The 24150-nt window shown below is 44.4% G+C and overlaps 1 protein-coding gene across 1 annotated transcript; it reads right to left on the bottom strand.

Annotated features, from left to right (window-relative positions):
* On the bottom strand, positions 1–19004 carry LOC118091167 (tyrosine 3-monooxygenase-like). The gene is made up of 12 exons (XM_035127836.3): positions 18873–19004; positions 17676–17850; positions 16720–16808; positions 15357–15424; positions 14948–14998; positions 11179–11324; positions 8843–8978; positions 8055–8124; positions 6523–6579; positions 5601–5696; positions 2339–2472; positions 1–1634 (listed from the first exon to the last, which is right to left on the bottom strand). Exons 1-12 carry the CDS (start codon positions 19002–19004, stop codon positions 1475–1477), a joined length of 1314 nt encoding a protein of 437 aa, XP_034983727.1. The 3' UTR covers positions 1–1474.
* Between the last annotated feature and the right edge of the window lie 5146 nt (positions 19005–24150).

Raw genomic sequence — 24150 nt, 5'->3', positions numbered from 1 at the left:
GTGGTGCTTCAGGTTAAATAAGCAGGGTTTCAGGTTAAGAACGGACCTTCAGAATGAATTAAATTCTTAACCCGATGTACCACTGTATGCACAATTGTGGAACATGCTGCCTAATCAAAGAGGCGTCTTTGTCTACATAAGTGCAGTCTCACACGAGGCTGTGGTTGCAGACATACTATATATTTAAAGCACATTCAAATCACACACACACACCTCAAAGATTTCTGGGTGCTGTAGTTTATCCCTCACAGAGTTACAATTCCCAACAAAAACTTAACTACGACACCCAGGATTCCATGAGGGGAGGAGATGTGTTTTGAACACGTTTCAAAGGTATAGTGTGTGTGCAGCCTGTGTTTTGAGCCAGGAATTCTATGAACGGAATGATCATTGTCCATAGAATCATAGAATCATAGAGTTGGAAGAGACCACAAGGGCCATCCAGTCCAACCCGCTGCCAAGCAGGAAACACCATCAAAGCATTCCTGACAGATGGCTGTCAAGCCTCCGCTTAAAGACCTCCAAAGAAGGAGACTCCACCACACTCCTTGGCAGCAAATTCCACTGTCGGCAGGTGCCAGAATGGATTATCCCTTGGTGTGATACAGCAGGGTTACACCAAAGAAGCCACAAGCAGAATGGAGTACAAGTGGCTTGTCTGTAGCCACTGCAGAGCATCTAATGTGCCTACAAAAGGTCCTCTGCTCAATCTCCAACAACTTCTGGCTGAGACCTTGGTGATCTGCTGCCAGTCAATGACAACTTTGAGCTAGATGGACCAATGGTTTGACTTGGTATAAACCAACTCTATCTGTTGTTGTTGTTGTTGTTGTTGTTGTTGTTGTTGTTGTTTACATTTTCTTCTAAGGAGCCCAAGGTGATGTACGTGGTCCTCCCTTCCCCCATTTTATCGTCATAGCAACCTTCTGAGGTAGGTTAGGTGGAGAGGCAGGGACCAGCCCAAGTACTTATGCTTCTGTATTGCTTTTATATTTTTTAGCGGGTGCATCTAAAATATGAATGAGTCCAAGCTGTGTTTGGAAACAAATGTATTGATACAAGCACACACTCTCTAGGATGGAACTGGCAATCTTAACACTCAGGGGACTCTTCCCCCCCCCCCCTGATTATCATTTTCACAAGCCATGATTAATTACAGATTGACTACTAAGCAGGCCCGGCTCTAGGGGTAGTCTCGGTGGCGCGGGGTGCCAGGGTGCCAGGCCGACAGGAGGGCGCTGCGCAGCAAAGCTGCATGGAAGCCGTGCTGCGCGCTGCGCCCGCCCACTAGGGCGGGGGCACCGGAGCGATCTCCGCGCCAGGGCGCCCAACCAGCTTGAGACGGCCCTGCTACTAAGAATACTAACTAAAACATTTTCTCTTTGACCGAGGAAACATCAACGACTACAAATGCACTGTAAATCACATTTCTCTAAATAGTATCTTATAACTGCGATAGCTTAGGCCAACTGTTTTACGAAAGCTTTTCAAAGGCATGGCAGAGAGTTTTCAGTTCTTCTTTCAAGTGGGTAACAATTTCCTTCACTTTCTGTGGTGAGTCAAGAACCTCGACATTGCAGGTAAAGGGGTTATAACGAAGAGTAAAAGGTTTCTTGATCTTAACAGTGTATTTTCTGTATAGGGAAAAAAATGATCAAAAGAGGAGTTTTTACAAGTGAAAGCAATTTATAGGATCTGGAGAAAAGTGTGTTCTTTTCCAGTTTTATGATTGGCACCACTGGAAAATTAAATAAGCAGGGTTTCATAAATAAACTGTGGCCTTAATGTTTACCAAGTAAAAGTTTTGTATGGGGATGATCCTTCCAACAGTTGGTGCATCCCCTGTGCCAGGAGAGATCCCCATATAACACAACTCAAGACCTCAAGACCTTAAGGACCATCTCTTGTCATCTGAGCCCCTTTTCTATGTCCTCCCTCCACAAGAAGTCTGAAGGGTGGCAACATGAGAATGGGCCCTTTCTGCAGTAGCTTCTCATTTGTGAAATGCTCTCTCCAGCTGGCTTATTTATTGGTTTCTTCCCAGAGGAAAAAGAATTTACTTATTTGGCATGCAGAAAACTGGGAAATAAGACCCCCAAGAGATGGCATAGTTGTCAGTGCTGTGAAATAAGGGGTGATGCTTTGTCCCTGTGTGCCCCCACTCCACAACACCACTGCCATGACGCACACACCAAGTTAAGAACTCTGAAAGGATAACAACACCTTCTGAGATCTGTGCATGACTCCATGCTCCCATCAAAGGTGTTCTGAAGGTCAAATCATCCTCATTTGGTGATGGGCTATATCTGCTTTGAATGAGTGCCATTGCCATACTTACTGGAGCTGAGACTTCATGTCTTCAAAGTGTTCTGCTACAAAGTAGACGGGCTGGAAGGAATGGTCCTGGTAAGGCTGGACGGCCATTGCGTCTGTGTCAAAGGGTTTGTACTGTGGCTTCTTTGACAAAGCATACTATTAGTAAAGAAAAGCGACAGTGTTCATGTTCGGAAATGGCAAAAATGTAGGCTTAGAATGCAAGGAGGGGGTAGCAACCAAAGCGAAAAATTAAATGGTTGTGGGGAGGAAGAAAGGAATCTATGGGGCTTCAAAGGGGTGTGTGTGACAATGTTTAACTTTAGTAAAGAGGGGAGAGTTGTCCCTTCCCATCAAATATCAGTGTTTCCCTCACCTTCAATCACATGACCTGTTCACCTGGATTATTTAACCTTTGGAGACAATCTCGTATCTACACTTCAAGTCTGTATATTTCTAATGATGATGAACTCCTCATTGTGTGGCTTGGGACTGGGGTGAGCAAAACGTTTTCTCCCTAAAGTGGAAAGAATTGCTGCTTTTCCTTTTCCTTTTCTTTACAAAAAAAAGCTCAGTTCTGAAATTGGATTAGTAGTGCTGTCAATGAATTAGTTGTGCTACCAATGTTGTCATCATGGGTGCAGAGGGATCTGACCAACTCCCTTCCCCAAGCCCCCCTATTCCTGTCAAGAACTGCTTAACTCTGCTTCTCGTTCCCTTCCTCTTAACTAAGCCGATGGCAGTAGGACACTCGACAAACACACAATGACTTTGATATACTACATAGGAACATGTATCACTGATGAAGCCCATGAGAGCGAAACAAGGCATTATTCCGGAAATCCTTGTCAATGAACTGATCTATTGGGACTTCCGTCTATATTATTGCACTTTATGTGTTGTTTATGTGCAAGATAAACATTTGATATTGTGATAAGAATATGCAGAAGAGTATTGTTTATGCGAATGCACAGCCGGTCACGTCTTGTGTGTTGGTCAAATGTATTTCACATAACACAAGGTTTGATGTTGTTTGGCAGTAGGACACTAGCAGCAGGTCTCGGGAGCTCTGGGGAACTGCATTTCCCAGGGTCCCCGGTGCCTGGGATACTGTGGCTTCCATGTCCTTAGAAGCCAGGGAAGCCTCATGCAGAAGCCTCCAGAGAACCCTTGCATTGCTACTGCCCTGCCACTACCCTATGGGTTTGGAGGAAAGAAAAGAAAGGGGGTTTGTGATAGCTAGGTAGTGATAAGGGGAGATCCCAACATGATCTTGCATTTGGGTACAACTCTGCTGTTCGTATTCCAAATCCCCCAAGCTCTTTATTTGCCTTTGCTGCTACTTGCCATTTCTTCCAAAGATGGTGTAAGAACTAAAGGAGAAAAAACTGCTTTGACCCAAAGGACACAATTTTTTTAAAGGGGACCCAAGACTCTAGTTGCTTGATTAGCAGTGCACTCTATGTGGGAGATCCCTGTGTGAATCCTCATTGAATCTAAACCAGATGCATCAGTAAAAACATGCAGATATATTGTGTTTCAGGCCTTGGGAAAGCCAGCTGAAAGGTTTCAGAACCTCAGGCGTGAGTTTTCAGGCAGAACCCTTCATTCTTTGCTGTGGGAAGTTCTGCTTGAAAATAATCAGATGACCCGATGTGACCTGTAGGGAGCTAAGGGAGCCCTGCTTTTCTGCAAGCGAAGCATGCCAAGGGGTGAGCTCTGCCAATTGTGAAGTATGGGCCATTACATTTTACTGTACGTAGGCTAGACTCCAGCCGGGGTGTTAACATGAAATTCATTTGATTTAATGCAGAACAGCTGACAATACAGTAAAATTACAGTGCAAAACTCAGGGTCTCGGGTGCATTCTATAGCTCAGAAAGCATAAGGTTGGCCAGCAGGCAAACTCTTTCATGCTAGTTGGGGATTTGAATATCGTCGTATAGATCTCACCTCCTATTCTGAAAGGCAAAGCTAGGTTTCTAGGCCAAGTGATGGTTGAAAAATAGGATTGAAGTTTGCCTTAAGGATTCGGCTAAAAAACCAAAACAAGAGCTGTCAATTAAAAGCACATGGTATCCATTGCTTAAAACAAATACATATTTTGAAAGCCATCTTTTGAAAGCTTTGCAGAGAGACAGAATTACATACCAGGTAGTGGATAGATTGCTGGACCGGAAAGGTGCTCTGACTTCCAAAGGGTGAGTCCAAATTAGAAGAGGGTGTTAGCCGGGCGCACTGTGGTGGACCCCCATATTACTGCCCCCCTCTGCATATTTCAGCAGGTGGCTGTTCTTTACACTGCACAGGGAGTTGGGTGGGTTGGCTTACCAAGTGAGTGCCAGACTCTTCCATTATAATTGCCCACAATGCCCCAGAGCAATTGCAGTAGCAGCTGCCTGGCATTTTTATGAGATGATGTTGGACCCTGGAAGCCAAGGTCCAGCTTCAGGGCAAGCAAACCAAGCAGCAAATAAAAGTGTGGAAATAGAGGTTGTAAAACCTTTTAAATGTGCCTTTCCACTGAATCCCAAAATGCCCCAGTGTTGCCCTTGCAGTACTCAGCAGGAGGATGAAGACAAAACTAGAATTAGTTGGCTCTGCCTTCCATTGGTTCTGAGTCTGCTTATCATTGACTCTGACTCCACCTCCTGTTGGCTTGCCTTTCTGCTCTATCAGTTCCAATGGTCACCGGTCACCACTGTGCATTTCCGTCTACAGTGGTGGGCCCTGGTGCAGGAAAGCAGCACTGCAACCAGCAATGATTGGGGCACCTTAATCAGTATTGGCATTCCACCGGCTTTTGAAGACACACCTGCTTGGATCAGCATTCCCCTGGAACATCACCTTCTGATCTTATTGTTTTAATTGTTTTTAACTATTTTATGGTTATGGTTTTTAGAATCAGGGATGTTTTGATGCAGTGGTGGAACTGTTTTATTGTGCTTTTTAAAGAATGTATAGGTTTTATAATCGATTTTATAGTTGTGAACTGTTTAGAAGCCATTTTGGCATGTAAGCAGTATATAAATTTAATAGAAACAGCAACAGTTGAGTGGGAGGGGAACACACACACCACAGCAATGTTTTCAATATCCTGACCTCATCATTTTATTACACTCTGTTGGTGACTTGGTAGCTTCACCATTAATTAGAAACATGAGGGACAGATTCATTTTAAAATGAAGCACATGAACATTAGGCATAATGCTGCCCTCTAGCGATCTCAGCTTGTAAGTTTATCTAATGTTAAAATAATACTTGGGGAGAGGGGGAAACAAACTTACCATCAGCTCCCCATAGGAGGACAGGAGACCTGCTCCATAGGCTTTAATAGTTCCATTTTGTTTGCAGAGTCCAAACTCAACAGTAAACCAATAGAGCTGGTAAATACAAAGAGGAATGGGGTGGACTATGAAAACTCCTCTGAGAAGCCCCATCCCCACCAGGTTATCCTGTGATTGTATGTAGTCACTATGTCCCTGGAAATACACAGCATAAGGTGGCAAATTTTATTTATTTATCTGCATTGATGTTGCTCCTCAGAGGCAGCTGCCTGCTGGCGGCCATTTTGATTCCCCACAATGTCAAACAAATGTCAAACAAAATGGTGGTTCTTGAGGCCAACAAAACCTAGTCCTCTGGGGTGGGGAAGTTGAGGGCAAGCATCTGCTAGGCCTACCTTGGGTTCTGTTTCTTATGCTAGAAGACAGGTAGCCAATGCCGTGCCCTCCATATGTTGTTGGACTACAATTCCCATCATCCCTGACCATTGGCCGGGCTGGCTGGGGCTGATGGGAGATGGAATCCAATAATATTCAGAGGGCAACATCTTGGCTACCCCTGTGTTGAAATGTGATTATATCACATTGCAAGAATCACACAAACTTTGGGCAAACAAATCAGGATGAATGCTCCATGCATAAGTCATTGGGATGCCATCTGGGTTTGTTTGGGAATAATTGTGTATGTGTGATGTGTGTGTGTGTGTGTGTGTGTGTGTGTGTGTGTGTGTGTGTGTATCCATGAGGAGGGTGCAATTTGCATTTTCTACCTCAAGACACCCAAATGTCCTGACATTAAAAAATAAAATAAAAATAAAAACCAACCACTGAGCATTTTCTAGGGGAGCTTGAAATAGCTTGTATTTTGAGCCTTTGGTATTATACCTGCATTATGAAAATACTGTACATAAATATATATACTCACTGTTGACAGTTTTTCTATATCAGCATCAGATGCTCCAAGAGAGGCTAATCCAATATCCTAGATCAAGGATCAATATATTTATTGAAAGGCTGGTTTATGAGAACATACAGTCCTTTTCTGTGAATTACTATTACACTGAAGGTATGATCCTTAGCTTAAGGACAAACATCTGTGTAGTTTTGTATGCCTGTAATTTCCCCCAGTTTAATCTTAGTATATCATGTAGGTTAATAATAACAACAATGAATTCAGAGCTGAGGCTGCATATTTGGATTATGGTTTAGCCAAGTGTGCAGGATATAGGGAAGCATAACACATAAATTTCTAGTATGAAATAGTCTTTCCTGGTCCACACCCATGTGATTTGAGACACATCTGGCAACATCAGCGCAGAACTAGGAACCAGATCGCTTGCACTTAAAAAGTGATGTAATCCAACCATGCTCAGCTGAACATAGAATAGGAAAAAACTTGACCCATTTCCACCTTAATGAAACCTAGCAAAACTATGTCATGTTGAGTGCCATCATTACCATTTGTCCATTCTCAAGGAGGAAGTAATGCTCCCTTTTAGTGCAACTCTGACACTGCTTGAAGCAAAGGTTTTTGGGGGTTTTTTAAGGTAAAATAAAGGCCATCTATAACCATAGCTGCCAAGTTATCCCTTATTTTAAGGGATTTTCCCTTATGCTGAATAGGCTTCCTCGCGAGAAAAGGGAAAACTTGGCAGCTATGTCTATAACCCTCTGCCACATATCTATCAGATAAATCCCCAACTTATTTTTTTCCTCTTTAAATTGCCATGCCCCTAAAGAGCACAGGCAATTCCAGGATGCCTTTTCTGTCTCATCCAACCCCTGAAACCTTTGAAAATGGTTGGATCAAATAATTCAGCACCCCTACAATCTGGCATAAATAATTTGGAGTTGAACTGAACACTCAGGGTTGAACTGAGCTTTTCGACCAGACCAAGTAACTGTGCAACCTCCTCACACTTGCTGTTTAGAGCTCTCCAGACCCTGGTCCCATAAAAATAGGTCTAATATCTGCATTGTTCCCTTCTTTTAGAGTCCTGGAGGCTACTGCATGCCACCCCTCCTATATAATACATCCCACCTGAGTGAATCCTGTAACTCATTCTGCTTTGGGTGGGTGGAATTAGGTAGCAAGTCCAGTGGTTTCCTATCTGGCATAAATGATTCTACAGAACAGGAGTCATTCCTGACCATTGACCATGTTGGCAAGCACTGAAAGGATCTGGGGTGCACCTACATTTGGGGGACCACAAGTTCCCCACCCTCTAGATTGAGGACAATCTTTTATAGGAGACTCCTGTATATCAGACTATTTGTCCACCTGGCCCATAGTTATCTACTCTGACTTGCTGATGCTCTGCAAGGTCTCAGACTTTCCTTGTTGTTTGCTTCCTGTTCCTTTTGACTGGAGATACCTGGGACAGGTGACTTCCTGCATATAAAACAAGTGTCCTTCCACCAAGACACCTTTCCCTGTCAGAACAACAGAAACGTTACCTGAGAGAACTGGGCAAATTCTTTGTCAGCTAACATGGGAACGTGGCCCAGCAGTTCGTGGCAGCAATCACTGTGAAAACGAAAACATGTGCTGTTGTTTTTTAAGAGTCATAAGATGTGTCCCTTGCGTCTACCTGACAATCCTTGGATTGCCACATCTCAATCCAGAGAATGTACCTAAGAATGTACCTCCACAACACAGCAGGAGATAGTGACAGTAGCTTTAGTGGACTGTTCCTTTCTTAGTCCTCTTGACGAAAGAAAGAAAGAAAGAAAGAAAGAAAGAAAGAAAGAAATCAGGGGAGGGGACTGCATGTGATCAATGCCAAGTGAAGTTTGAACCTCAGACACTTTCATACAACTTCTAACGAAACAGGAATTTGGCATCTCAAATGCTGATGTTGGATCCTGATCTCAAGATTTGAAAGCCAGTGGAACGTAATAAAATACGGGCGGTGGGCGGGGTGGGGGGTGGGGAGAGATGGATAATACTGTGTGGCCAGAGAAGGGTGTTGCGTGTGAACATATCATAATAGATTGATGCTGACAGTCAAAACTATGCTCATGCCAAATGGAGTGAGAATCTTGAAGACTTCCTATAACCTTTTCCTGCTCCCATTAGCTCTCTGAGAAATAGAGTCCTCACGTCCCCGTCCCCCCCAATCCTAGCAGAACAGAAATATTGTGCCGCAGTATATGGAAGCACTGGACCAGCTTATACAGAGCCACTGCTGGCCTCCCTGGCCGCGACCTGAGAATGATTACATGATCGCCCGACTCCTACTCACGGTTCTGGGGAATGCATTGGCGAAGACGAGTGCCTTATGTATTGGGTTGTCTGAAAGACACGGAATGCCAGGCTAGCAAGGAAATCCCGAGCCGACAGAAGCCCTGCAGCTGGTCTCAGCTTGAAGCCACTTCTTTCTGCAAGGAAAATTAAAGGAGGAGTAAAATTCGGAATAGGGTTGTGGTGGAAATAAGCATTTATTTATTTATTGCATCCAAATTACTTAGGGCAACCTGCCATGCACTACTCGGTTTTCATGAATGCCATCATGCCATGGAAACATGTCTTTACCTTTCTCTGCCAGGGCTCTCCACTCTAGCTCCACTCTAGCTCATGTGTTCTTCTCACTAAATGATTCTGTAACCTTCTCGGGTTAATAATTCATTGCAAGCAACTTGCAAAATTGTGTAATATAAAATTGTAATTACAACAACACTGTTGTGTTACACTGTTGAAACAACACTGTTACAACAACATACACACGACACACAGTCGCGTTCTTAAACATGGATATCTCAAGACTTGATGGGGTGGGGTAGAGGAAGGGAGAAGGATTTAGTAAGAAGAGTAACTTGTAAAAACTTTTACTTGTGATTTATGCCTCTCCAATAAAAGTTGGGCTGCAATAAAGAATAAGGGAGGTGGGCAAAGGGCTCACTTGGACTGAATGCTTAACATCTCCTGGAAACCCAAAGAGAGTTGAAAGGAAATTCATGACCAGTTGCCCTAGAGGAACTTACAGGAACAAATTTCTACTCATAGCCTCCAAATACAGCTAAATAAAATTGTTTTCCCTTTTTGGCTATAGGTTTTGGTTCCTTGGAATAAAATCATGTCTAGTATCTGGATAGATGCATTCCAGGAACACAATATTCTCTCTCTCTCTCTCTCTCTCTCTCTCTCTCTCTCTCTCTCTCTCTCTCTCTCTCTCTCTCTTATGACTTGGAAAGCCATTCTTCAGTTTTGTACCAAGGTAGTACAAAACCAGTTGCCGTATTGTCTATCGCGGCCCCGTGACCACCCTGCTCCCTAAGGTATAAATAACTAGACACCACACAGCATATTGGTTTGGGATCAAATAAGGCCACAACTTTATTGGGTACACATGTGAGGTTTGGCCATAGACATTGTGGTAAGCAACTGCACATGTCACCCACGTTCATCCGCTGGGAGTGTTTCTAAGGGTGAAGCTGGGGGCGTCCCCCAAGCGGTCCCTGTTGAAGGAGTGGTATGGCCCTAGCCTCCATCTGGACATTGGGCAGGATCCATTTAACAGGATACCCTTACCCGTGGAGGGGCAAGCGGAGGCTACAACCTCCCCTCCAACCAAGATTATGCTTAAAGGTAAAGATAAAGGGACCCCTGACCATTAGGTCCAGTCGTGACCAACTCTGGGGTTGCAGCGCTCATATCGCTTTATTGGCCGAGGGAGCCGGCGTACAGCTTCCGGGTCATGTGGCCAGCATGACAAAGCTGCTTCTGGCGAGCCACAGCAGCGCACGGAAACACCGTTTACCTTCCCGCCAGAGTGGTACCTATTTATCTACTTGCACTTTGACGTACTTTCGAACTGCTAGGTTGGCAGGAGCTGGGACTGAGCAATGGGAGCTCACCCCATCGCGGGGATTTGAACCTCTGACCTTCTGATCGGCAAGCCCTAGGCTCTGTGGTTTAACCCACAGCGCCACCCAATGCCCATCTTCCATACAAAGTTGTTATGATTGCGATGAGGTAGGCAAAAACCCAAATAGCGGTGCCAATTAGCCAAGTGGGGGAAATTCCTGCCTGACCCCTGAAAGATTAGGTGACCCACATTGTCCATAGCGAGGTCGAACCATCCATGAAAAGCCGTAATCTGAGGGATGGAGTGTGGGAGAACTGGCACAGCAAGAGAAAGGCCAAAAGGCCATGCTGGCCAGGCATTTAAACTTCCCCTGGGCGCAACACCAAGGGCTGCAATTGGTCAGTTGGTCCTGTGCCCAAGGGAACACTCCTGCCGCCATTGGCCCATTTGGCAGCAGGAATACGATCTGGCCGGTGATAGGTCAGTTTGCTAGGAAGGCCTGGGGCCCACCCACAAAGCCACCCGCCTGAAAAGGGGGCAAATGGACTTTTAGGGTGATGCATGGAAACCAGTTGCCATATTTTAGGAGGTGGAGGATGTGATAGGTGAACTCATCCTACCTCAGTTTTGGATTTGGCTCTGAAATGGGCTTGAGCCAATTCTGAACTATTGCTGGGTGTGCCCCATTACAAACCTCCCATTTCCGGACTTCACTTCTGCCACTCATAAGAACACCCTTACTTGGCAGCAGTCCTTGTGCCTTACTGCCTTACCTGTTAGAAATGCAGAGACATCTTGCAGCTGAGGGATATGGTCTGCTTGATACCCGCAGTATTTTTCCAGCTGATGAAAGGCCTCCAGATATTGGTGGCAGGCATGACTGGGATAAAGACTGCTTAGCTTTTGGTAGACTTCTCTCCTGAAAACAATAGCAGGGTTAGCTTACAATGGACCTCTTTGCAAACAGCATATTTTAAACGATACACCACACACATAAGACACGCTGTTCTCATAACAGCGACCGGGCTGCAGGGCATGTTGACATCATGTGCACATGTTGCGGGGCATGCACAAACGGTGTGGTGACATTGTGTGGTCCTGGGCCCCCTCAGCTCCAGAGGCAATGCTCCAGTGTGCCTGCCCCTTGAATGCAGGAATCTCAACTAAAGCATCCATGACAGATGGCCATCCAACCTCTGCTTAAAAAACTCCAAGGAAGGAGAGTCCACCACCTCCTGAGGGAGTCCATTCTTACTGTGAAAAAGTTCTTACTGATGTTTAGTTGGAGTCTCCTTTCTTGTACAGTGGTACCTCGGGTTACAAACGCTTCAGGTTACAAACTCCACTAACCCAGAAATAGTACCTCGGGCTAAGAACTTTGCTTCAGGATGAGAACAGAAATTGTGCTCCGGCGGCAGCAGGAGGCCCCATTAGCTAAAGTGGCGCTTCAAGTTAAGAACAGTTTCAGGTTAAGAACGGACCTCTGGAACAAATTAAGTTCTTAACCAGAGGTACCACTGTAATTTGAAGCCATTGGTTTGGGTCTTACCCTCCAGAGCAGGAGAAAACAAGATTACTCCATCTTCCTTGTGACAGCCCTTAAGATATTTGAAGATGGCTATCAAATCTCCTTTCATTCCTCTTTTCCAGGGTAAACATACCCAGCTCCCTCAACCATTCCTCATAAGGCTTGGTTTCCAGACCCTTGATCATCCTGATTGCCCTTCCTGGATCCATGGGGGCACCAAATGGACATGTACTGGACACCTGCCACTGGTATTTCACTGTGGTGAACACCAATATGTACATGGAAAATGATTTGCCATGTAAAGCAGATATGAGGAACCTGTTGCACTCCAGATATTGTTGGACTCCAACTCTAGCAGCCCCAGCGAGCAGGGCCAGCAGTCAGGGATGATTAAAGTAACTTTCTTTAAAGGGAAGAAACATGTTTAGTTGTTGGAAAGAGAACATGTAATTATCATGCAATGGCATGGAGCCTTATGGAAGTAGGTTTTTATTCAGCTCTGGGGCTCTCACACATTTGTAAACATTGTTTTATGAAAATTGAGATCATTCTTGGAAATGCTGACTAAGCCAATAACCTTTCCTGTTTGAGTATTGTATTTCTCTCTCTCTCTCTCTCTCTCTCTCTCTCTCTCTCTCTCCTGCTCGAGTGTTGCTATGAAGGGTGAAATTCAGCATCACATAATGTTTGTCTCTATTTTCAATAAATATCAAGACTAGGGTGCAGTTTACGTTAAAGAATGAGAAACAAAAGACATCTGCTTCCAATGGTGGCTATTGTTGGTACTGGTTTTTTTTAAAAAAAACCCAAAACGCTTTATGAGCATTAGACCATTTCCACAATCAGTCAGGAAAAGTTCAGGAGAGCAAGAAACCAGACTTGTGCTTCCCACGCAGCATGGTTGAATATATTTGGTCCATTATTCTGTCCTATTCCTTCTTATCCAAAGCAGGGGTGAATAATCTGTTTCAATTCAAGAGGTGCATTCGCTTGTGGGCAACCATACCAGTGGTGAGGAGAGCCAGAGGCAAAAATGGGGAAATGCCGTGCAGGGTGTAGGGTAACACAACATCATCTAATCCTCCCTGTGAGGAAATCAGAATGATTTCTGATTTTGACACATCATCAATGGTCCCTGGAGGCATCCTGTCATGGCTAGTGGTCATGAATTTCTCTAAACCAGGCATCCCCAAACTGTGGCCCGCCAGATGTTTTGGACTACAATTCCCATCTTCCCCAACTACTGGTCCTGTTAGCTAGGGATCATGGGAGTTGTAGGCCAAAAAACTGGAGGGCCCGCAGTTTGGGGATGCCTGTTAAACCTCTTTCAAAGCCATCCATGTTGGTGGCCTCATGCAAGTATTCCTGAGAGTAGTGCAGTTACATACTGCAGTAATTAGACTCCAGACTAACTGTGGTGCCTTCCTGGTGTTTTGGTGTCCTCCAGATCCTTAGACTACAGCTCTCAACAGCTCCAGCTAGCATGGCAATGGTTAGGGATGATGGGCATTGTAGTTCAAAACATCTGGAAGGCATTATATTGTCTGCAACCAGCTCTAGACTGAGGGCTCATCCTTTTGTGCTGTGTCTTTAGGCACAGGTCTGGGATTTCTGGGTGTGACCCAGGTTTTTTTCTCTGTTGCTGCTGCTGCTTTCCACAGGGGAAACTGTGTTTTACTGCCGAATCAAAGCAAACAGCAATCGGGTTTTCATTTGCTCTGATTCAGCAATAAAAAATGAGCTTTCCCAGGGAAGGCAGCAGGACAAAACAAAAACAAAAAACCCAAAAAAAGTGGACCTGGAAATTCCAGACCTGTGCAGAAAAGCAAGTGTGGATGCCTCAGCCCTGCTGCTCATTCTGTTATGCCAGGCTTCTGCCCTAAAGACCTGCTCTGATGTCTCCATTGTATGAAAGTGGTCCCTTTGAAGTGTGTAGCTAGAACAGAGACCTATTGAATTGTTTGGAAAAAAATATCAGCCACTTTGCTGAGCTACTGAGCCGGCCAAAGAGTGTGATGTCCTGGAATCTGGAATAATAATTTGTGGTTTGTTGGAATATGGGGTGAGGGTCAGTATACCCATCTCTTCTTCAAACTGTACCCAGGCACAGACTGTAAACTTGTTTTGCATTTTGGCCACCAGCCACCTAACTGCGTCAACAGTCTACAGCTGCTTAATGCACTTTGTAAATCCCACTGGTTGGTTTTACGCTAGATGTGTACATTGCACAACCAACGTCTTTTTTATTTGTCACCTAATACAGTAATACGAAATGTCTCTAGATGACTTACAGGGGTGCCAATTTGAATAAAATATTGTGGTTGGGCCCAGGTAAGCCCCACCCCACATAATCAATCAGATGTTGCATTGCGCACACACCATTTTAATGGGAATGCCCATCAACTTTGTGGAAGCCTGGCCCCCTCTAATATTTTATTGTGGGGGCTGAAGCCCCCACAGCCCCTAGGAGTTGGCTCTTTTGATGACTTACTACAATACCACCCTCCACCGAGAAATGGCAATAAGCAGGATCATCAGTGTTCTCAAAGCCACCAACATGAGTCTGACCAAACTGCGGGAGGCAGTGGAAGACAAGAGTGCCCGGTGTGTTCTGGTCCATGGGGGTCACAAAGAGTCGGACACGACTAAATGACTAAACAACAACAACAACAACAGGATCATCATATTACCTCAAAACCTTGGAATAAGAGGCATGTCCTAACCTGGGACCCAAAGGATGTTCCTGTCAGTATCGAGCAGGCAGCCTCACTGGGATAGGCATTCTATAAAAAGGGGCCACCACTCAAAAGGCCCTCTCCCTTGTATGAATCTCTCTTTGAGAGGGGCCTCCACTTCCGATGTTGGAATCAGATGTGCAGTGTTGATATGGTTCCAGGTACCACTATTATTTTCCATGCTGGAGAATGGAAAGGTGGGAAGGAGCCATTTTACATTCTCACCTTCCTCCACATGTTATACAGTTTTTGTGGGCCATTGTGACACCAGGCACTTACCATGTAGCTGTTTCCTGGGCTGTGTACTCAACTCTTGGCAATGGGTCACCCCTGTAAAAGAGCACATGTGATTAGAAGTCCCTTACATGCTACAGGTATAGGAGATACTAAGGATCTTCTAGAAAGTGTCCCTGAGGCCTATTGTGTGTTGATCAGGGACAGAGCTACCAACTTGAATACAATAGTTTAATATATGTTATTATTAATAATAATAAAATAAGCCAAAATATTCCTAAAAATAACTACAGACGTTCACTATCTTTTAAAAGTTCTCCTTTTTCTTCCTGTTTTCCAACAGAGGAGGCCACAGATGTCTGCAGAAAACTATACTACAACTGCATGAATGTGTGAGCGGTGAAGAAAAATGAAAGAATGGTTATTGCTTTTGTTTGTTTTATTGTGCACTTACTGTCTGAAATTGAAGGCCAGGTCAGCAATAAAAGCCCTTCGCTTCCTGTATTCAGCATCGCTGAATCCCTAAAAAGGGATAAGAGACAACACTTCACTGCAGTAAGCAGAATAGCCAAAATATATAATATAACAAGATCCAAATTCTTAGCGTATGAATGTAGTTCTGATAATGAGAGCCTGTCTAAATTCAATTTACTTGGCCTAGGAGGGCAAGGATCTAGCAAGACTCTGACAAACCCCAGCTACAAAGGTTGCAGTCAAACACACCACCCAGGGAATAAGCTCCAGTGAACACTGTGGAACTTCCCTCCAACTAAACATTATAGGATAGCACTGAAAGACTGCTAAGGCACCTACAATATTTTTTCACATGTTTTGATGGACATTGCTAATTGTATTTTTGTTAGCTTGCTAATGCAGATATAAAAATGTTTCTGAAATGTGTTTGATATTTTATTTATGTTTAGGACTCTGTTCATGTTGTATCTATGCTGACCATATATTTACAGTTCTGGCAAGTGCTTTGGAACACAAAGCATATAATTAAATTGGAGGAGGAGGAGGAGGAAGTGAATGTTGAAATGCAAACCTGTAGTGCAAAAATTCTGATTTAAAATTTAGGGTGGTGGCTCTCGAGCATCCTTGCAAAATGGAGTTTAATGGAGACGTGGTGAATAATCATCACAGTTCCTGGTCATATGACAAGCTGAAAATGCCCAGAGGATTGAGCAAGCGAAGTAGTTTCAATTTCAAGTTTTTGCTATATTCCTATTCCTGATTAATTAACACATGCAGACAGCATCTTCAATGTGCAGGGTGCTTTATAGAGTTGTCCTTCCTCTCAAAGTAGCTCAGGGTAATGTATAATGTATCGGGGGGGGGGAATCAATGATTAAATCAGTGATTTAAAATGATTGTATATATACATATACCTAAGTCCTTCTGTTTCCATAATACAATATCACATCTACAGTAACCATTAAGTACCCATTCCCTTTTATTCCCCAAAGCCTAAGTGTATATTCAACTGGTGCTCATATGTCAACACTGAGGGGGGGGCAATGTCAATCCATAGAATTGTAGAGTTGGAAGGGACCCCAAGAGTTATCTAGACCAACCCTCTTCAATGCAGGAATCACAGCAAAAGAAATCCCGGCAGGTCCAAGTGGAGCAAATTCCACAAATGCAATTACTTTGCTGGAAGGAACTTACAGTCTACATTTCAGCAATGGTTGAGATAATAAAGAAAGGCTTCGCAGAAGAGGACAAATGAAGTTAGCAACTGTCTTCAGTTAGATCTGCAAATCATAGCGTTTATTAACTGGGCAGCACTCAGTTACCACCAGGTCTAAATAACTCACCGGATGGTCATGATCCAGATCAGGGTCAAATTTGGTGATCAGATGATGGCAGTTGTCAAGGTCTCGTATTTTCTTTGGGAACCACAGTGCTGCAGCCGAGGGTATAAACCACAGATTGTGAGTACATGATACCTCCATCATGTGGGGGTTGAACAAGAGCTGGAGTCGCTGCAGCTCATATAATTTAGATGGAACACACCAGATACACCTGTGGAACACCCCAGATTTGCTGGCCAGGGGTGATCACTCCTGGAGGGGTGAAGGATTCCCATACCCAAGACTTCTGCAATCATAAAACAGTATTTTTGGTATTACAGCTTAGTAAATATTGCACTACTGATTTTAAAAATGTTTATATGGAAAAGTGCCTGTTGTCTTTGTCCATGGAGTTTTCTTGGCAGGGATACTGGGGTGGCTTGCCAGTTCCTTCTCCAGGTAGATCACGTTTAGTCAAAACTCTCCACTATGACCTGTCCATCTTGGGTGGCCCTGCATGGCATAGCTCATAGCTTCTCTGAGTTATTCAAGCCCCTTCGCCACGACAAGGCATTGATCCATGAAGGGGTCTGGAGGAGACTCTTGAGAGTCCCATGGACTGCAAGAAGATAAAACCTATCCATTCTGATGGAAATCAGCCCTGAGTGCTCACTGGAAGGACAGATCCTGAAGCTAAGGCTCCAATACTTTGGCCACCTCATGAGAAGAGAAGACTCCCTGGAAAAGACCCTGATGTTGGGAAAGATGGAGGGAACAAGGAGAAGGGGGCGACAGAGGACGAGATGGTTGGACAGTGTTCTCGAAGCTACCAACATGAGTTTGACCAACTTGTGGGAGGCAGTGGAAGACAGGAGTGCCTGGCATGCTCTGATCCATGGGGGTCACGAAGAGTCGGACACGACTAAACGACTAAACAACAACAATGGAAAAGTGAGGCAGAAGCCCAACAGATTGCTTACCTCTCTCTTCTTGGTTGGCTTTCACATCCTCTGCCACCTTCTTTAAGGAATTAGTGAGGCTGCTGACCTCACAGTTAGGAACTTCACATCTCACGAAAAATTCAAGGTCATCTGCAGTGTTTCTAGATACTTTAGCTGGTCTGCTTTCAAGGTGATAGATTTTAGTATCAAACACCTGTAAAAGGCAGTCCTACATAAGCATGTATTTTGTGTGTGTGTGTCCAATTGCAATGCACAGGGTTGTTCACAAAAGGAACAAGCAAATCAACAAAAGTTGCAAGCAGGTAAAAGTAATAAACTACGAATTCGACTTCCCCTCCTTCCCAGCTCAATTGACTGCCGTGAGCAATCTGGAACCAAACCTCTTGTTTAACCGGAAACTGGGCTACACAATCTTATACATCTCTACTTGGGAAGTTAAGTCACATTGTATTTGAATCAGATGGGTGCACATGGGGATTGCAGCTCTAACAAAAGCACCATTAAAAGTATGGCCACTAGCCCTAATGGCCATGTTCAGAGGCAGTAAGCCTCAGAGTACCAGTTGCAGGGACCCACCAGTGGGGCGAGGGCTGTAGCTCTCGGCTCCTGTTAGTGGGCTTCCTATAGGAACCTGGCTGGCCACTGTGTGGGTACTGGAAAAGATGGGTCCTCCTTGGCCTGATCCAGCAGGAATCTTCTTCTGATAATGAGGCTCATATGTAAATATTCCTCTACCACAATCATTGGTAAGGGTGTGTTGTTAATTATCTCCACATCTCTTCATCACCCTGCTCCAAATTAACATTTGATGCACAGTTTTGGGCAAAAATGCTGGGAGTTTACTCATAAAAAAATTAATTATGTTGGTAATGATCATTGAAAACTATTATGCTGCCCCCTACAGACATTTATTATTTTTCCATTGCTAAGATCTTAAAAACATTTTCATTGCTTTCTTTTTTTAAAAAAAAAGGAAATCACTATCAAAATAAGCCTCACAAACCTGTATATAAAGCACTTTTTTAAAAGAAAGGGGGGAATCAGAGTCTTGTAGGATGAAAAGAGGCAAGGGTTCAAATCCCCACTCAGCTATAATGGCCACCTCCTGACTTTGAGCCAATCTCAGCTTAACAGGGCAGGCTAAAAATGGGGACGAATAAAACTCTCAAGCTCCTTGGAGGAAAGGTGGCATATCAATGTGATAAAGAGATGTACCTCGAACACTTTGGCCGCCCTAGAAATGCCAGCTTTTCTCCCGTTGCGGAGGGCGAAGGTTAGGGTCAGCGTGGCTATTTTCCCAGCCTCTCTTTCCCCCGCAGAAGGTTCTTTCTTGGTCGACGGCTCCATCCTCGAGGGCAACTCCTCGTCTAGGTTCGTGCGGGTCTGCCGGAGAATATGTCCTGCGTCAGCCTTTCAGTCGAGGCAAAGCAGTTGGCTCTTCCTGAGAGGAGGCGGAGAGCACCCACCTGCGAGATGCGCCCTGCGCCTTTCAGGAATGGCAGCGGCAGCGCCTTTACGCACCTGGTTCAGCTGTTCGTGGGGAGAGGGAAATCTGCCCACGACGGCTGGGGACTTGTCCTCCAGCGCTTGGGACGTGGGCTCGGGTAACCCAGAGGGGCGAGAGATGGCGGAGTCTCTGCTCACGCGTGGCCAGTCAGTCCCACCAGGAGAATTGTAGGGGGGACCAACTTGGGAAGGTACTCCAAGCAGTGCCTTAATAATAATTATCATTCAAAGCAGGGCGAGTTCCCCCCTCGACTGGATATTTTGACCTTGCCGATGGGTGAACTTTATGCTCGCTTTAATGTTGACGGGTGTTAAATTGCTAAAATGTCTGCTAAATTGTGCATTGTTGGGGGTTCTGTTTAGTTATTGGTTCTAGATTTGTATTAGGTCTCCTTGTTGTACAACTGTTTGGGGGTTTTTTCGGTTTTAAAAAACGCCCAGAGCACAGATATATTTCCTGGGAAATGGGGGATATAAATAAATGGATTATTGACTAGTATGTATGTGTTATTAGGTATAGATTACCTATTCAGAACATAAGGACGACCAGTCGAATTATTCTTTTTTTAAAAACGACAAAGAGCCAGAAGTACCGTAGCTTGGTTATAGACTCTGGCTAGGATTTGGGTTCAAATCACAACTCATCTATGAAGCTCATTGGGTGGCCACTGGCCAGTTTGTGTCTCTCCTCCTAGTCTACTTCATAGGGCTGTTGTGAGGATTAAATGAGGAAGGAGAACCACGTGCGTCTCTTGGAGCTCCTTGAGGAAAGGTTGGCTATAGATGTAACTATATGGATTTAGGTAGTGTTTTATTGCAGTGTGTTCCGCTGATTTTATGTCATGCTTTATGTTCAAGGGACTGATAAACTGAATAGAAATTAATTAATTAATTGGTCGTTTCATGTATAAAGCAGGCGTCTGAAAACAACGGAGTCCGTTTAGCTATGATAAACTTCTGCACCTTCAAATACCTGGGCTGTCTGGCGTGGTCCACACACGCACCCTACCCTTGGTATGGATCTGTGCAATTGTGTGTTGCCTTGTGAGGAAGAAAGTCCTGCTTGGATGCCAGCTGTGTATTTGTGAAATGTTTTGCGCTGCATTGGTCGCTCACCTTGACATAGGAGAGAAGGTAAGCCGCCTTGAGCCCCTGTCAGGGAAAAAGGCGGGGTATAAATAAATATAATCAGTTCGCATCCGTCTCGGGAGACGAAGAAGAAAGATTCCCCGGCCATTGAAAAATAAAGATCTGCTCTCCAAGGTACCTCCAGGAAGGCAGAGAGTGCTTCACCTAGCGCCAAGTGCCCCCAAACAAACACCATACGTATTTAGGGAAACTGTAAATGACTTCTTCTTCTGCTGCTGCTGCTGCTGCTGCTATCGGACTTTTTAATCCTGATTTTTGGAAAATCAGTGGTTGGAACGATAAAGCTGGCTGTAAGAGAAGGAGGCTGATAGCTAAAGATGGGAGGGTTAAAAAAAATAAAAACCCGTCCTTTATTTTAAATATTCTCACTTGAAAGCCAACCACAAAGGTATCTGAAGAAGTGTGCATGCACACGAAAGCTCATACCAATGACAAACTTAGTTGGTCTCTAAGGTGCTACTGGAAGGATTTTTGTTTGTTTGTTTCCACAAAGGAAAGGTTTGCAGTGTAAAAACGGACTGAGATATATTACCTCCGTTTAACTCAATGCGTTTGGATAGAGAGCGGGGCAGCTTGTTTTGTTCTGTTTAAAAGCTGTTCATTCTGCCCTCCCAATTTCGTTCTTTCTTAACTTTGTGAAGAGATGGGCAATGCAATCTCGTGTGTGTGTGTGTGTGTGTGTGTGTGTGTGTGTGTATGTGAGAGAGAGAGAGAGAGAGAGAGAGAGAGAGAGAGAGAGAGAGAGAGAGAGAGAGAGAGAGAATCATAGAGTTGGAAGGGATGCCGAGGGTCGCCTAGCCCAACCCCCTGAAATGCAAGCATAGATATAGATAGCAATAAATGTGGATGCTTCTTCCTTAGACAATTCTTGTCCGAGGTCCTGAAACTGGCTCCTAAAAACCCAGTACAGATTCATGCCAAGCTGGTATATTCCAGCTACCCCGATGTGAGGTGATGCTAGTTTTCCTCTCATGACCGGTTGTTAACCTCCGATATCAACCAGGATGGAGTCATTCTAAAAAATATTTTTTTAAAAAATCTATTTATCTTATTTTAAAACTATATAGGCACCTACAATTAAGCTAGGGATGGGCAAATATATCACCTGCGGGATATACCGTAAATGCCTCTAACTGGGGCTGACTCAAGACAGAATGAAAGTATTGGGTTTTTTTGGTTTTTTTTAATCTGTCCTACTACTAAAAAGACAAAGAAAGAAAGGTAAATGGCGTGGGGGGGGCGTGTTAGAGGGCTGGGCTAGGATCTGAGTGACCAGGGTTCGAATTCCCACGCAGCCATGAAGCGCATAGGACGGTGATAGTCTTCAGCCTAACCTACCTTACGGCGTTGTTGTGAGGGTAAAATGGAGAGGGGGAGAAACGTGAATGCCGCATTGAGCTTCTTCGAGGAAAGGGGGGGTATAAATGTAGTGCATATATAAGAGTTAGCGGCGAGACTCCTTTAGCTGAAATGTAAGAGGGGTTTTTTAAAAAATGTTAGTTCAGCCCTACTGCTTTGATGGTGATAAAATCAGCCACTTTTAATTTAGAACTCAGGCACGATGTAGCTGGTCATTTTTAGCATAAAAGCTATGGAAAGAATCGGTGATATTTTGTTGTTGATGTTGTTTTAAAAAAGTAAGCTGAGTGTATTTTGAAAGCTAGATAGTGGGGGGAGAGACGGAGACAAAGCGAGATGCTGTTTTTAGAAGACGTCAGTTCTAAATTAAACAAGCAAACAAAAACCCCGATGGTATATTTTTATTTCTTGCAGTGGTGTGTATTATTTTATTCCTATCAAGATCTGATTCGGTGATCCTTGAGTCTGACAGTGAGGTTTTATAAGAATAAAATACAATAAAGACAGCTATCACTTTCTTCTTCTCAGTCTCATCTTCAGAGTGGGCCACTAAAATGCCTAATAGTAATTGTGGAATACAGCCATCATGGATAATGTTAGATGTTATAGCATGTGCGCCTCCGATATTTTTTTTAACGAAAGCTCATAAGGCTTAGACGTGGGGTGGGGTTAATGACATTTTTACTGTTGATTTTATTGCTTGTTGACTTTTACTTGGATATTGTCTATCTTTTTTATTATGGTGTGAACTGCTTTGGTATTCCTTTTGTAAGCGAAAAGTGATATAAAAATCGTTTAAACTAAATGGATGAAATAAGAGGCATCCAGGAAAAGCCCAGCATTGGGAAGGTGATCTCCGCAATGAAATCGGTACGCATGTCATCGATCAAAAGACCGAGGAAGGATCTTCTATCACAGAATCTTAAATTCCATGCCTGTCCTAGCGGAACTCCAGACCCTGCGGTTTGGGGGAAAGTGGCCATTTCCACCAGAGACGAGAGTTGGTCCAGGAAATCAAGTAAACTGTAGTCCGGAGGTGCGAATTATCGCGTCTCCCAAACCATCTAATGAACTAAGCGTTTCTTTGAATCCGAGGTCCTCCCAGACTTCTACTGTACTTTAATTTTGCTGCAATAGCATTGCCCACCGAGATATAATATAGCTGATCTTTTCGGATATCCCCAAGCTTTCGCTCAAATCAAGACTTCCTCAATGTCTTTTTTGTCTTCCGCACTACAGCTTTGCACACCAGGGGCGCGGATCAGCCCAAGTTCAGCACCACCATGTTCCAGGAATTTCCGTGGATCTTAGTAAGTGGGCTGCAGCTCAACAGGACCCTGTCTACTTAGAGGTCAGCCCCATTGAGTTCAGTAGGGCTTACTCCCAGGCAGGCACCCATAGGCTGCTCTCCTTCTCTTTAAAGCCTTTGATTTAGATTGGATCCTGCCCAGTGAAATCTGTTCCATTTCCACGCGCGCGCGCACACACCCCTTGGCTTTTAGTCCCCTCGATAGCTACGATTACTCACTGCAAATGTATTATGCAAATAGGGGAAAATATTTTCCAGCAGCATCCAGACTTCAAAGCGTTGCCTTCCCCTCAGTTGTGGAATCGTCATAATACTCCCCTATGCTCAGTTTTTAGCTCCCAAGAGGCCGTTTAAAAGAACTACAGTACTGGAAACTGGTTTTAGGCGCAGAGGCTCTTCCTCTGCCCTCCTGAACGTTGGTGGCTGTTCAGGACAGACCTGCTCTCCCCACTAGGCTCAGATCTCTTTGGCTTCCACTGTGATTTCCTGTCTAGGGAGAATCCAAGGGAAGCAGCTGCCCCAGGGAGTGATATGTGCAGGGTTATACAGAATCATAGAATTGTAGACCTGGAAGGGACCACGAAGGTCATCTAGTCCAACCCCCTGTAAGATAAGATAAGATATCTTTATTGTCATTGTCCCCTTGAGGGAACAGCGAAATTACTTGGTTGCTACAACCACTCAGATAAAGCATTCTGCATAATCCAAAATTACAAAACCTAATTAAAAACAGTAAATATAATACAAAATAAGCCATGAGACTAACACAGGAATCTTGGATGCAGGGGTGCAGCCAGGATTTATGTTGGGGGGCAGGCTTCATGTTGGGGGGGGGCAGAACCTCAGTTGTTGTTGTTGTTTAGTCGTGTCCGACTCTTCGTGACCCCATGGACCATAGCACGCCAGGCACTCCTGTCTTCCAGTTAAGTATTTTTCTTGATTTACTTGATTTATGGCATCTGCGCTATGCCCAGGCTTTGATGCTTCTTCATCTCCAACAACTCATTCATGGAGAGAAACTATTTGCACCGCTCCTCTGGGAGGATCCTGGCATTCAATGAAATGCTGGCATGTGGGGTGGGGGTGGGGTGGGAGTGTTAATGTAGGAAGGTCCGAGACAGCACTAACAGGAACTTAACAGGAAGAGCAAACCATCTCTAATGCTTCATG

Source organism: Zootoca vivipara, chromosome 9 (assembly GCF_965207765.1).
Source record: "Zootoca vivipara chromosome 9, rZooViv2.hap1.1, whole genome shotgun sequence".
NCBI lineage: Eukaryota > Metazoa > Chordata > Lepidosauria > Squamata > Lacertidae > Zootoca > Zootoca vivipara.
Note: the sequence above shows the minus strand (reverse complement) of the source record. Positions and strands in the feature narration are given on the sequence as shown.